Source organism: Gobio gobio, assembly GCF_949357685.1.
Source record: "Gobio gobio genome assembly, chromosome: 23".
Lineage (NCBI taxonomy): Eukaryota > Metazoa > Chordata > Actinopteri > Cypriniformes > Gobionidae > Gobio > Gobio gobio.
The window spans coordinates 44,177,948-44,191,917 of NC_137119.1; the positions used below are offsets into that span (position 1 = coordinate 44,177,948).

A 13,970-nucleotide genomic window follows, 5' to 3' on the forward strand; every position below is an offset into this window, starting at 1 on the left:
AACCCAGCCAAAATATCAACTGCTGTAGTTCACTGAACGGCCACCGGTGTCGGGCTTCTGAATTATACATGAAAATAGCTGAAATATAGCTACAAGCAGCCATACTGGGGCCAAGCGCAAAGAAGAAGACAAGACGTGCCAACATGACTGAGTGTCAGATCAACAGCAGAAATTAAACACATTTTAAGATGATTTTAGGCAAAAACAGGCTGAAAAATGCATTGTAGTCTGTTTTGTTCTATTATAGCGCCACCAAGAGGCTCAATTGCACCATGTTTTAATGTGTCCGGAGTGAGCCCATACATGTGTGTGTCAATTTTAGTGAAAATATCTCATTTCATTTTGGAGTTATAGACATTAATATGAAAAAACACGTAAAATATGACTGACCCCTGACTTTGATTAGATTTTACTCCCCCTTACTCTCAATATTTGTGCATTATCGTTCAGCTATCGACCTATGTTTCTGAACTTCTGACGCTGGTTTCGTCTCGATTGGACAAGCGGTTTCCAAGATATCAGCTAACGTTTTTTAAGCGTTAAATTACAACGCTGCACAAACCATACACCGAAACCTGGCAAGTCTGGTATCGTTGGACTCGACGAGGATTCAGGAGACAAAATACAGTTACTCCAATGAAAATAAGTCAAACACACCCAAAGTGATAAGCGTTTGAAGGGAAAAAATATATATCCACTAGGTGGCGCTGTTTCGAAACTTCTCAGGCTCCTTCAGGGCATCGTGCTGATGACCCATACCGAGTTTCATAACAATCCGTTCATGTGTTCATAAAATACAGCATTTTAGCTCATCATTCAAAATGGCCGATGTGGTAAAATTGGATATCAGTCGACTTGGTTTCGAAGTTATAAGCAAAAAGAGCCATTTTTCGTACCAGTAGGTGGCGCTGTGCTGAAAGCTGCATGTTGCCTCAGGTCATGCTTGTGATGACATGCATAGATGTCCATAATAAAGGCTAGATGGCTTACGGCGGAGTCTCTAACGTCATCAGCGGCGGCCATCTTGTCACAGGCCAGCTTTCTGGCGGCCATCTTGTCACAGGCCAGCTTTCTGGCGGCCATCTTGTCACAGGCCAGCTTTCTGGCGGGCTCTGATGTGAGGCGAGTGATCTGAACACAAATACTATTATCTCGCTGAAATCTGGACGGATTTACAAATGGTTTGGTTTCTTATAAACGTTATTAACGTGGCTATAATTACAAATTCATAAGTATGCTGTGTCATAACTACATCTCTGACGTTTATAACAAACTAAACAGTTTGAAAATCGGAAAATTGAGCAAGTTATGGTTATTTAAAAAGTACACGCACCATTAAAACACAATGTTATGAGTGAGCGAGCTGACTGTGACAAGATGGCCGCCAGGTGCGGGCGTCGACCTCCATTGGCCAGCAGCGCGGACGAGACATCTAGCCTTTATTATGTACATCTATGGTGACATGTAACAAGTTTGGTCTGAATACGATAAAGCGTTGCGGAGATATAGCCTTAAGTGTATTTTCGCAACCGCTACGTAAAATTAGTTTGCGCATTTATCGAAAACGATTTGACGAATCAACTTGAATTCCATACATTTTTATCAGCAGCACCTGAAGATGATCTGGTTCAATTTTCGTGCAAATCGGACGAGTTTGCAAAAGTAGGTTTTCGGAAAATTCAAAATGGCGGTTTCTAACCCTTATGTGGCGTTCACACCGGATGCGATTCGTGCGAATAATTCGCGCTGATCGCGCGAAGGTGGACGCCTGTACATTTTGAGTTTACTCGCGCGACATTCACTGCACAACAGATGCGAATTCACCTCATGGGCGGGGCTCGTCTCGTTGAGAAATGGCTGACATGGGCTGTGTTTACACGTCTTTTTTTTGTTAATATCTACTGTTAATGTATGACAAAACGTAGTTTTAAGACTTTTTCAGTCAATAATGTAGTTGTTTAAAGCTCAAATCTGTGGTTTATTTACATAAACAGTGCCTATTTGAACATTTTATCTGCCGTTGTTGGAGTTGTGAGCTCCAGTGGATCAGCGGCTCTGATGTCTCTGTGGCGGCTCCAGATATAATTCGTCTTGTAACGGCCGATCTTTGTTCTCATGGATCTATAATTTGTTCCCTGGCAAATCGTTCAGACTGAGGGCAAAGAGAAGTTTCATAACTTTATATTTTTAGGCTATAACTGTGCGTTGCAGTTGTAACGTTAGCCTACTAGCACTGACTGTGAATGTTTGTCTGCATTGTTTGCTTTATTTCATGTATAGCTTGTTATACGTTACTTATACTTTTGTATTATTGATCATAAACTTGCATTTAACAAAAAGAGACTGTGTTGTGTTTCATGTCATTTAATGTTATCACAGTGATAATCATATTGTCTGAACCAGATATTAATATACAGATTTTCTCCTCATTGTTGTCACTACTAGAGCAAGCTGCTGATTGGTTAACGCGGCGCGAAATATCCGCCAAAGTTCAGATTTTTCAACTTGAGCGATTCACGCGCTCAATTCGCGTCCTTCACGCAGCCTCAATCGCGTGAATCGCGTGAATCTCGCCGCCTCAATCGCGCCGCAGAATGCCATTTCGCGTCTCTGCATTGACTTAACATGTAAATCACTCGCGCGAATCGCGTCCGGTGTGAACGCACCATTAGGGTTTAAAAGTTATTAGCATAAACATGAGTGCAACTTTGGACAGGTGGTGGCGCTAGAGGGATTGCGTTAGAGACTCCAAATTTGCTACAGTGGCAGCTCAGACTGTCCTCGATCTGTGTGCCAAATTACACAACTTTCCCGCTAACGGTTCTACGGGCTGCCATAGACTCCAGAGCAGAAGAAGAGGAACGCTTGGCCCCTAAGTATGGTTTTAGCTCACTATGATGACCCTGAACTAAGTCAGGCAATGTGCATTCAGGCATCATGAGACATGGTTTCATTCAGGTCCTTTGCTCTAAACCTCAATCCAATAATAACTGCGATGTACAGGCTTGATCTTCATGAGATAATGCATGAGCTCCAGTGATGCAGAACGAACATGCGTCAAATCACACCCCAGTCTGACCAGTGTTGGGGAAACTCATTACAAGTAACTTGAGTTACGTAATAATATTACTTTTACCAAGTAACTAGTAAAGTAACGCATTACTTTTCAAATTTACAACAAAATATCTGAGTTACTTTTTCACATTAGTTTGACTGACAGCTCTCCTGTCCTCATGTTGAGAGTTAGTGCAGAGGTGTGTGTGTGTGTGTGTGTGTGTGTGTGTGTGTGTGTGTGTGTGTGTGTGTGTGTGTGTGTGTGTGTGTGTGTGTGTGTGTGTGTGTGTGTGTGTGTGTGTGTGTGTGTGTGTGAACATGATCGTTATTGTAGTTCTTGACTAAAGCATTTATTTATCTCACTCGCACAATAAAGATTCTGTTCTCCTCAAAATGAATAAAATCAGTCAAATGCAAAATCAGAATACTATGCAAACCTCCAATAATTAAATATTAAATAAAACAATATTTTTATGCATAATCTACCTTTATAGTTAACTTACTAATGTATTGCTGCTGACCTTTGGTGATGAAAATTACTAGATTTTTTTTCTCCTGCATCTATTCCTCCATTATCCAGAGCTGCGCCCTCTAGTGTTCATGAGGGAATCTGCATCTTTGCCTCAGCCTGGGGCGCATTATTTACATTTTGGTATGAAGAGGTCTTTACCGTTGCACAAAAATATAACTTTTTTGTTATAAAAACAAAAAACAAGCTGAGCCCAGGTGAGAAAAAGTAACGCAAAAGTAACATAATGCATTACTTTTCTTAAAAAGTAACTAAGTAACTCAATTAGTTACTTTTTAAGGGAGTAACGCAATATTGTTGTGCATTACTTTTCTTAAAAAGTAATTCAATTAGTTACTTTTTAAGGGAGTAACGCAATAAAAAAGTAACTAAGTAACTCAATTAGTTAGTTTTTAAGGGAGTAACGCAATATTGTAATGCATTACTTTTCTTAAAAAGTAACTCAATTAGTTACTTTTTAAGGGAGTAACGCAATAAAAAAGTAACTAAGTAACTCAATTAGTTAGTTTTTAAGGGAGTAACGCAATATTGTAATGCATTACTTTTCTTAAAAAGTAATTCAATTAGTTACTTTTTAAGGGAGTAACTCAATTAGTTAGTTTTTAAGGGAGTAACGCAATAAAAAAGTAACTAAGTAACTCAATTAGTTACTTTTTAAGGGAGTAACGCAATATTGTAATGCATTACTTTTCTTAAAAAGTAATTCAATTAGTTACTTTTTAAGGGAGTAACTCAATTAGTTAGTTTTTAAGGGAGTAACTCAATTAGTTAGTTTTTAAGGGAGTAACGCAATAAAAAAGTAACTAAGTAACTCAATTAGTTACTTTTTAAGGGAGTAACGCAATATTGTAATGCATTACTTTTCTTAAAAAGTAACTCAATTAGTTACTTTTTAAGGGAGTAACGCAATAAAAAAGTAACTAAGTAACTCAATTAGTTAGTTTTTAAGGGAGTAACGCAATATTGTAATGCATTACTTTTCTTAAAAAGTAACTCAATTAGTTACTTTTTAAGGGAGTAACGCAATAAAAAAGTAACTAAGTAACTCAATTAGTTAGTTTTTAAGGGAGTAACGCAATATTGTAATGCATTACTTTTCTTAAAAAGTAACTCAATTAGTTACTTTTTAAGGGAGTAACGCAATAAAAAAGTAACTAAGTAACTCAATTAGTTAGTTTTTAAGGGAGTAACGCAATATTGTAATGCATTACTTTTCTTAAAAAGTAACTCAATTAGTTACTTTTTAAGGGAGTAACGCAATAAAAAAGTAACTAAGTAACTCAATTAGTTAGTTTTTAAGGGAGTAACGCAATATTGTAATGCATTACTTTTCTTAAAAAGTAACTCAATTAGTTACTTTTTAAGGGAGTAACGCAATAAAAAAGTAACTAAGTAACTCAATTAGTTAGTTTTTAAGGGAGTAACGCAATATTGTAATGCATTACTTTTCTTAAAAAGTAACTCAATTAGTTACTCAATTAGTTACTTTTTAAGGGAGTAATGCAATATTGTTGTGCATTACTTTTCTTAAAAAGTAATTCAATTAGTTACTTTTTAAGGGAGTAACTCAATTAGTTAGTTTTTAAGGGAGTAACGCAATATTGTAATGCATTACTTTTCAAAGTAACTTTCCCCAACACTGAGTGTGTGTGAGTTCAACACACTGTAGTGCAAACCCAGCGCAGCAGCAGCAGCAGCAGCACCAGTATGAGCCCGTCCAGCCCTCTGGCCCGGCCCGCCCCGCTCCGCCTGAAGTGCTGGTCTCCCTCTCGGCCCACGCGCGGTTGCCCGCTGCAGCGCACTAGCGGAGGCTGGTAAGACGTGGGCCGGCGGGCGGGCCGGTCCGGACTGGAGCCGTTGGTGGGTCTCTGGCCGTTGTAGAGCAGGCTGTGTCCAGCGGCGTCCTGACCCGAGCTGAAGAGCTCGTACTCGGTGTGAGGGAGGCGGATGCCCAGCGCAGCGCAGCCAGAGGTCCAGGTCACGTCCTGAGGGACACCCTGCTCCCAGGAGCCCTCGGCCCCGCAGCCACGCCCTCTGGACACCTTCAGCAGAGACGCGGTGGCCGCATCCATGGCCGTCACCGTCATGTGGGTCACTGGAGGACACACAGCAACATCACACACACTTCAGCCCTATATCTGTACTCACACCGCCTCTGGACAAACCTCTACAGCTCAAACCCGCTTTATCCAGAGTTCTGGGAGTGTATGCACATGAGTAATATTTAAAAATTATGATTATGACATAAGTCGAGATTTGACATTCGTCAAAATTATGACATAAAAAGTCAAAAATATGAAATTTGTCAAAATGATGTGATGAGTAATGTGAGCTTGTAGTAGTGTTGGAGCTGAGATCAGTAATGTGAGCTTGTAGTAGTGTTGGAGCTGAGATGAGTAATGTGAGCTTGTAGTAGTGTTGAAGCTGAGATCAGTAATGTGAGCTTGTAGTAGTGTTGGAGCTGAGATGAGTAATGTGAGCTTGTAGTAGTGTTGGAGCTGAGATGAGTAATGTGAGCTTGTTGTAGTGTTGGAGCTGAGATCAGTAATGTTAGCTTGTAGTAGTGTTGGAGCTGAGATCAGTAATGTGAGCTTGTAGTAGTGTTGGAGCTGAGGTGAGTAATGTGAGCTTGTTGTAGTGTTGGAGCTGAGATCAGTAATGTGAGCTTGTAGTAGTGTTGGAGCTGAGATGAGTAATGTGAGCTTGTAGTAGTGTTGGAGCTGAGATGAGTAATGTGAGCTTGTAGTAGTGTTGGAGCTGAGATCAGTAATGTGAGCTTGTAGTAGTGTTGGAGCTGAGATGAGTAATGTGAGCTTGTAGTAGTGTTGGAGCTGAGATCAGTAATGTGAGCTTGTTGTAGTGTTGGAGCTGAGATCAGTAATGTGAGCTTGTAGTAGTGTTGGAGCTGAGATCAGTAATGTGAGCTTGTAGTAGTGTTGGAGCTGAGATGAGTAATGTGAGCTTGTAGTAGTGTTGGAGCTGAGATCAGTAATGTGAGCTTGTAGTAGTGTTGGAGCTGAGATCAGTAATGTGAGCTTGTTGTAGTGTTGGAGCTGAGATGAGTAATGTGAGCTTGTAGTAGTGTTGGAGCTGAGATCAGTAATGTGAGCTTGTAGTAGTGTTGGAGCTGAGATCAGTAATGTGAGCTTGTAGTAGTGTTGGAGCTGAGATCAGTAATGTGAGCTTGTAGTAGTGTTGGAGCTGAGATCAGTAATGTGAGCTTGTAGTAGTGTTGGAGCTGAGATCAGTAATGTGAGCTTGTAGTAGTGTTGGAGCTGAGATCAGTAATGTGAGCTTGTAGTAGTGTTGGAGCTGAGATGAGTAATGTGAGCTTGTAGTAGTGTTGGAGCTGAGATGAGTAATGTGAGCTTGTTGTAGTGTTGGAGCTGAGATCAGTAATGTTAGCTTGTAGTAGTGTTGGAGCTGAGATCAGTAATGTGAGCTTGTAGTAGTGTTGGAGCTGAGGTGAGTAATGTGAGCTTGTTGTAGTGTTGGAGCTGAGATCAGTAATGTGAGCTTGTAGTAGTGTTGGAGCTGAGATCAGTAATGTGAGCTTGTAGTAGTGTTGGAGCTGAGATGAGTAATGTGAGCTTGTAGTAGTGTTGGAGCTGAGATCAGTAATGTGAGCTTGTAGTAGTGTTGGAGCTGAGATCAGTAATGTGAGCTTGTAGTAGTGTTGGAGCTGAGGTGAGTAATGTGAGCTTGTAGTAGTGTTGGAGCTGAGATCAGTAATGTGAGCTTGTAGTAGTGTTGGAGCTGAGATCAGTAATGTGAGCTTGTAGTAGTGTTGGAGCTGAGATGAGTAATGTGAGCTTGTAGTAGTGTTGGAGCTGAGATGAGTAATGTGAGCTTGTAGTAGTGTTGGAGCTGAGATGAGTAATGTGAGCTTGTAGTAGTGTTGGAGCTGAGATCAGTAATGTGAGCTTGTAGTAGTGTTGGAGCTGAGATGAGTAATGTGAGCTTGTAGTAGTGTTGGAGCTGAGATCAGTAATGTGAGCTTGTTGTAGTGTTGGAGCTGAGATCAGTAATGTGAGCTTGTAGTAGTGTTGGAGCTGAGATCAGTAATGTGAGCTTGTAGTAGTGTTGGAGCTGAGATGAGTAATGTGAGCTTGTAGTAGTGTTGGAGCTGAGATCAGTAATGTGAGCTTGTAGTAGTGTTGGAGCTGAGATCAGTAATGTGAGCTTGTAGTAGTGTTGGAGCTGAGATCAGTAATGTGAGCTTGTAGTAGTGTTGGAGCTGAGATCAGTAATGTGAGCTTGTTGTAGTGTTGGAGCTGAGATCCGTAATGTGAGCTTGTAGTAGTGTTGGAGCTGAGATCAGTAATGTGAGCTTGTAGTAGTGTTGGAGCTGAGATCAGTAATGTGAGCTTGTAGTAGTGTTGGAGCTGAGATCAGTAATGTGAGCTTGTTGTAGTGTTGGAGCTGAGATCAGTAATGTGAGCTTGTAGTAGTGTTGGAGCTGAGATCAGTAATGTGAGCTTGTAGTAGTGTTGGAGCTGAGATCAGTAATGTGAGCTTGTAGTAGTGTTGGAGCTGAGATCAGTAATGTGAGCTTGTAGTAGTGTTGGAGCTGAGGTGAGTAATGTGAGCTTGTAGTAGTGTTGGAGCTGAGGTGAGTAATGTGAGCTTGTAGTAGTGTTGGAGCTGAGATCAGTAATGTGAGCTTGTAGTAGTGTCGGAGCTGAGGTGAGTAATGTGAGCTTGTAGTAGTGTTGGAGCTGAGGTGAGTAATGTGAGCTTGTAGTAGTGTTGGAGCTGAGATCAGTAATGTGAGCTTGTAGTAGTGTTGGAGCTGAGATCAGTAATGTGAGCTTGTAGTAGTGTTGGAGCTGAGATCAGTAATGTGAGCTTGTAGTAGTGTTGGAGCTGAGATCAGTAATGTGAGCTTGTAGTAGTGTTGGAGCTGAGATCAGTAATGTGAGCTTGTTGTAGTGTTGGAGCTGAGATCAGTAATGTGAGCTTGTAGTAGTGTTGGAGCTGAGATCAGTAATGTGAGCTTGTAGTAGTGTTGGAGCTGAGATCAGTAATGTGAGCTTCTTGTAGTGTTGGAGCTGAGATCAGTAATGTGAGCTTGTAGTAGTGTTGGAGCTGAGATCAGTAATGTGAGCTTGTAGTAGTGTTGGAGCTGAGATCAGTAATGTGAGCTTGTAGTAGTGTTGGAGCTGAGATCAGTAATGTGAGCTTGTAGTAGTGTTGGAGCTGAGATCAGTAATGTGAGCTTGTTGTAGTGTTGGAGCTGAGATCAGTAATGTGAGCTTGTAGTAGTGTTGGAGCTGAGATCAGTAATGTGAGCTTGTAGTAGTGTTGGAGCTGAGATCAGTAATGTGAGCTTGTAGTAGTGTTGGAGCTGAGATCAGTAATGTGAGCTTGTAGTAGTGTTGGAGCTGAGATCAGTAATGTGAGCTTGTTGTAGTGTTGGAGCTGAGATCAGTAATGTGAGCTTGTAGTAGTGTTGGAGCTGAGATCAGTAATGTGAGCTTGTTGTAGTGTTGGAGCTGAGGTGAGTAATGTGAGCTTGTAGTAGTGTTGGAGCTGAGATCAGTAATGTGAGCTTGTAGTAGTGTTGGAGCTGAGATCAGTAATGTGAGCTTGTAGTAGTGTTGGAGCTGAGATGAGTAATGTGAGCTTGTAGTAGTGTTGGAGCTGAGATCAGTAATGTGAGCTTGTAGTAGTGTTGGAGCTGAGATCAGTAATGTGAGCTTGTAGTAGTGTTGGAGCTGAGATCAGTAATGTGAGCTTGTAGTAGTGTTGGAGTTGAGATCAGTAATGTGAGCTTGTAGTAGTGTTGGAGCTGAGATCAGTAATGTGAGCTTGTAGTAGTGTTGGAGTGGAGATCAGTAATGTGAGCTTGTAGTAGTGTTGGAGCTGAGATCAGTAATGTGAGCTTGTAGTAGTGTTGGAGCTGAGATCAGTAATGTGAGCTTGTAGTAGTGTTGGAGCTGAGGTGAGTAATGTGAGCTTGTAGTAGTGTTGGAGCTGAGGTGAGTAATGTGAGCTTGTAGTAGTGTTGGAGCTGAGATCAGTAATGTGAGCTTGTAGTAGTGTTGGAGCTGAGATCAGTAATGTGAGCTTGTAGTAGTGTTGGAGCTGAGATCAGTAATGTGAGCTTGTAGTAGTGTTGGAGCTGAGATCAGTAATGTGAGCTTGTAGTAGTGTTGGAGCTGAGATCAGTAATGTGAGCTTGTAGTAGTGTTGGAGCTGAGGTGAGTAATGTGAGCTTGTAGTAGTGTTGGAGCTGAGGTGAGTAATGTGAGCTTGTAGTAGTGTTGGAGCTGAGATCAGTAATGTGAGCTTGTAGTAGTGTTGGAGCTGAGATCAGTAATGTGAGCTTGTAGTAGTGTTGGAGCTGAGATCAGTAATGTGAGCTTGTAGTAGTGTTGGAGCTGAGATCAGTAATGTGAGCTTGTAGTAGTGTTGGAGCTGAGATCAGTAATGTGAGCTTGTTGTAGTGTTGGAGCTGAGATCAGTAATGTGAGCTTGTTGTAGTGTTGGAGCTGAGATGAGTAATGTGAGCTTGTTGTAGTGTTGGAGCTGAGGTGAGTAATGTGAGCTTGTAGTAGTGTTGGAGCTGAGATCAGTAATATGAGCTTGTAGTAGTGTTGGAGCTGAGGTGAGTAATGTGAGCTTGTAGTAGTGTTGGAGCTGAGATCAGTAATGTGAGCTTGTAGTAGTGTTGGAGTGGAGATCAGTAATGTGAGCTTGTAGTAGTGTTGGAGCTGAGATCAGTAATGTGAGCTTGTAGTAGTGTTGGAGCTGAGATCAGTAATGTGAGCTTGTAGTAGTGTTGGAGCTGAGATCAGTAATGTGAGCTTGTAGTAGTGTTGGAGCTGAGATCAGTAATGTGAGCTTGTAGTAGTGTTGGAGCTGAGATCAGTAATGTGAGCTTGTAGTAGTGTTGGAGCTGAGATCAGTAATGTGAGCTTGTAGTAGTGTTGGAGCTGAGGTGAGTAATGTGAGCTTGTAGTAGTGTTGGAGCTGAGATCAGTAATGTGAGCTTGTTGTAGTGTTGGAGCTGAGGTGAGTAATGTGAGCTTGTTGTAGTGTTGGAGCTGAGATCAGTAATGTGAGCTTGTAGTAGTGTTGGAGCTGAGGTGAGTAATGTGAGCTTGTTGTAGTGTTGGAGCTGAGATCAGTAATGTGAGCTTGTAGTAGTGTTGGAGCTGAGATCAGTAATGTGAGCTTGTTGTAGTGTTGGAGCTGAGATCAGTAATGTGAGCTTGTAGTAGTGTTGGAGCTGAGATCAGTAATGTGAGCTTGTAGTAGTGTTGGAGCTGAGATCAGTAATGTGAGCTTGTAGTAGTGTTGGAGCTGAGATGAGTAATGTGAGCTTGTAGTAGTGTTGGAGCTGAGATCAGTAATGTGAGCTTGTTGTAGTGTTGGAGCTGAGATCAGTAATGTGAGCTTGTAGTAGTGTTGGAGCTGAGATCAGTAATGTGAGCTTGTAGTAGTGTTGGAGCTGAGATCAGTAATGTGAGCTTGTAGTAGTGTTGGAGCTGAGATCAGTAATGTGAGCTTGTAGTAGTGTTGGAGCTGAGGTGAGTAATGTGAGCTTGTTGTAGTGTTGGAGCTGAGGTGAGTAATGTGAGCTTGTAGTAGTGTTGGAGCTGAGGTGAGTAATGTGAGCTTGTAGTAGTGTTGGAGCTGAGATCAGTAATGTGAGCTTGTTGTAGTGTTGGAGCTGAGGTTAGTAATGTGAGCTTGTAGTAGTGTTGGAGCTGAGATCAGTAATGTGAGCTTGTTGTAGTGTTGGAGCTGAGATCAGTAATGTGAGCTTGTTGTAGTGTTGGAGCTGAGGTGAGTAATGTGAGCTTGTAGTAGTGTTGGAGCTGAGGTGAGTAATGTGAGCTTGTAGTAGTGTTGGAGCTGAGATCAGTAATGTGAGCTTGTTGTAGTGTTGGAGCTGAGGTGAGTAATGTGAGCTTGTTGTAGTGTTGGAGCTGAGGTGAGTAATGTGAGCTTGTAGTAGTGTTGGAGCTGAGATGAGTAATGTGAGCTTGTTGTAGTGTTGGAGCTGAGGTGAGTAATGTGAGCTTGTAGTAGTGTTGGAGCTGAGATCAGTAATGTGAGCTTGTTGTAGTGTTGGAGCTGAGGTGAGTAATGTGAGCTTGTTGTAGTGTTGGAGCTGAGGTGAGTAATGTGAGCTTGTTGTAGTGTTGGAGCTGAGATCAGTAATGTGAGCTTGTTGTAGTGTTGGAGCTGAGGTGAGTAATGTGAGCTTGTTGTAGTGTTGGAGCTGAGGTGAGTAATGTGAGCTTGTAGTAGTGTTGGAGCTGAGATCAGTAATGTGAGCTTGTAGTAGTGTTGGAGTTGAGATCAGTAATGTGAGCTTGTAGTAGTGTTGGAGCTGAGATCAGTAATGTGAGCTTGTAGTAGTGTTGGAGCTGAGATCAGTAATGTGAGCTTGTAGTAGTGTTGGAGCTGAGATCAGTAATGTGAGCTTGTAGTAGTGTTGGAGCTGAGGTGAGTAATGTGAGCTTGTAGTAGTGTTGGAGCTGAGGTGAGTAATGTGAGCTTGTAGTAGTGTTGGAGCTGAGATCAGTAATGTGAGCTTGTAGTAGTGTTGGAGCTGAGATCAGTAATGTGAGCTTGTAGTAGTGTTGGAGCTGAGATCAGTAATGTGAGCTTGTAGTAGTGTTGGAGCTGAGATCAGTAATGTGAGCTTGTAGTAGTGTTGGAGCTGAGATCAGTAATGTGAGCTTGTTGTAGTGTTGGAGCTGAGATCAGTAATGTGAGCTTGTTGTAGTGTTGGAGCTGAGATGAGTAATGTGAGCTTGTTGTAGTGTTGGAGCTGAGGTGAGTAATGTGAGCTTGTTGTAGTGTTGGAGCTGAGATCAGTAATGTGAGCTTGTAGTAGTGTTGGAGCTGAGATCAGTAATGTGAGCTTGTAGTAGTGTTGGAGCTGAGATCAGTAATGTGAGCTTGTAGTAGTGTTGGAGCTGAGATCAGTAATATGAGCTTGTAGTAGTGTTGGAGCTGAGGTGAGTAATGTGAGCTTGTAGTAGTGTTGGAGCTGAGATCAGTAATGTGAGCTTGTAGTAGTGTTGGAGTGGAGATCAGTAATGTGAGCTTGTAGTAGTGTTGGAGCTGAGATCAGTAATGTGAGCTTGTAGTAGTGTTGGAGCTGAGATCAGTAATGTGAGCTTGTAGTAGTGTTGGAGCTGAGATCAGTAATGTGAGCTTGTAGTAGTGTTGGAGCTGAGGTGAGTAATGTGAGCTTGTAGTAGTGTTGGAGCTGAGATCAGTAATGTGAGCTTGTTGTAGTGTTGGAGCTGAGGTGAGTAATGTGAGCTTGTTGTAGTGTTGGAGCTGAGATCAGTAATGTGAGCTTGTTGTAGTGTTGGAGCTGAGGTGAGTAATGTGAGCTTGTTGTAGTGTTGGAGCTGAGATCAGTAATGTGAGCTTGTTGTAGTGTTGGAGCTGAGGTGAGTAATGTGAGCTTGTAGTAGTGTTGGAGCTGAGATGAGTAATGTGAGCTTGTTGTAGTGTTGGAGCTGAGGTGAGTAATGTGAGCTTGTAGTAGTGTTGGAGCTGAGATCAGTAATGTGAGCTTGTAGTAGTGTTGGAGCTGAGGTGAGTAATGTGAGCTTGTAGTGTTGGAGCTGAGATCAGTAATGTGAGCTTGTTGTAGTGTTGGAGCTGAGATCAGTAATGTGAGCTTGTAGTAGTGTTGGAGCTGAGATCAGTAATGTGAGCTTGTAGTAGTGTTGGAGCTGAGGTGAGTAATGTGAGCTTGTTGTAGTGTTGGAGCTGAGATCAGTAATGTGAGCTTGTAGTAGTGTTGGAGCTGAGATCAGTAATGTGAGCTTGTAGTAGTGTTGGAGCTGAGATCAGTAATGTGAGCTTGTAGTAGTGTTGGAGCTGAGATCAGTAATGTGAGCTTGTAGTAGTGTTGGAGCTGAGATCAGTAATGTGAGCTTGTAGTAGTGTTGGAGCTGAGATCAGTAATGTGAGCTTGTAGTAGTGTTGGAGCTGAGGTGAGTAATGTGAGCTTGTAGTAGTGTTGGAGCTGAGATCAGTAATGTGAGCTTGTTGTAGTGTTGGAGCTGAGGTGAGTAATGTGAGCTTGTTGTAGTGTTGGAGCTGAGATCAGTAATGTGAGCTTGTTGTAGTGTTGGAGCTGAGGTGAGTAATGTGAGCTTGTTGTAGTGTTGGAGCTGAGATCAGTAATGTGAGCTTGTTGTAGTGTTGGAGCTGAGGTGAGTAATGTGAGCTTGTAGTAGTGTTGGAGCTGAGATGAGTAATGTGAGCTTGTTGTAGTGTTGGAGCTGAGGTGAGTAATGTGAGCTTGTAGTAGTGTTGGAGCTGAGATCAGTAATGTGAGCTTGTAGTAGTGTTGGAGCTGAGGTGAGTAATGTGAGCTTGTAGTAGTGTTGGAGCTGAGATCAGT

The 13,970-nt window shown here is 42.0% G+C and overlaps 1 protein-coding gene across 1 annotated transcript in view; it reads right to left on the reverse strand.

Moving 5' to 3' along the window:
• Positions 1-5,238: 5,238 nt before the first annotated feature.
• Positions 5,239-13,970, reverse strand: part of LOC307120030 (protein APCDD1-like) — a gene marked incomplete at both ends in the record, with an annotated part of 31,757 nt that continues 23,025 nt past the window's right edge. The window contains one exon of the mRNA XM_079806856.1: positions 5,239-5,678. Within this exon, the coding sequence (XP_079662982.1) occupies positions 5,239-5,678 (440 nt within the window). The remainder of the gene's footprint in view (positions 5,679-13,970) is intronic.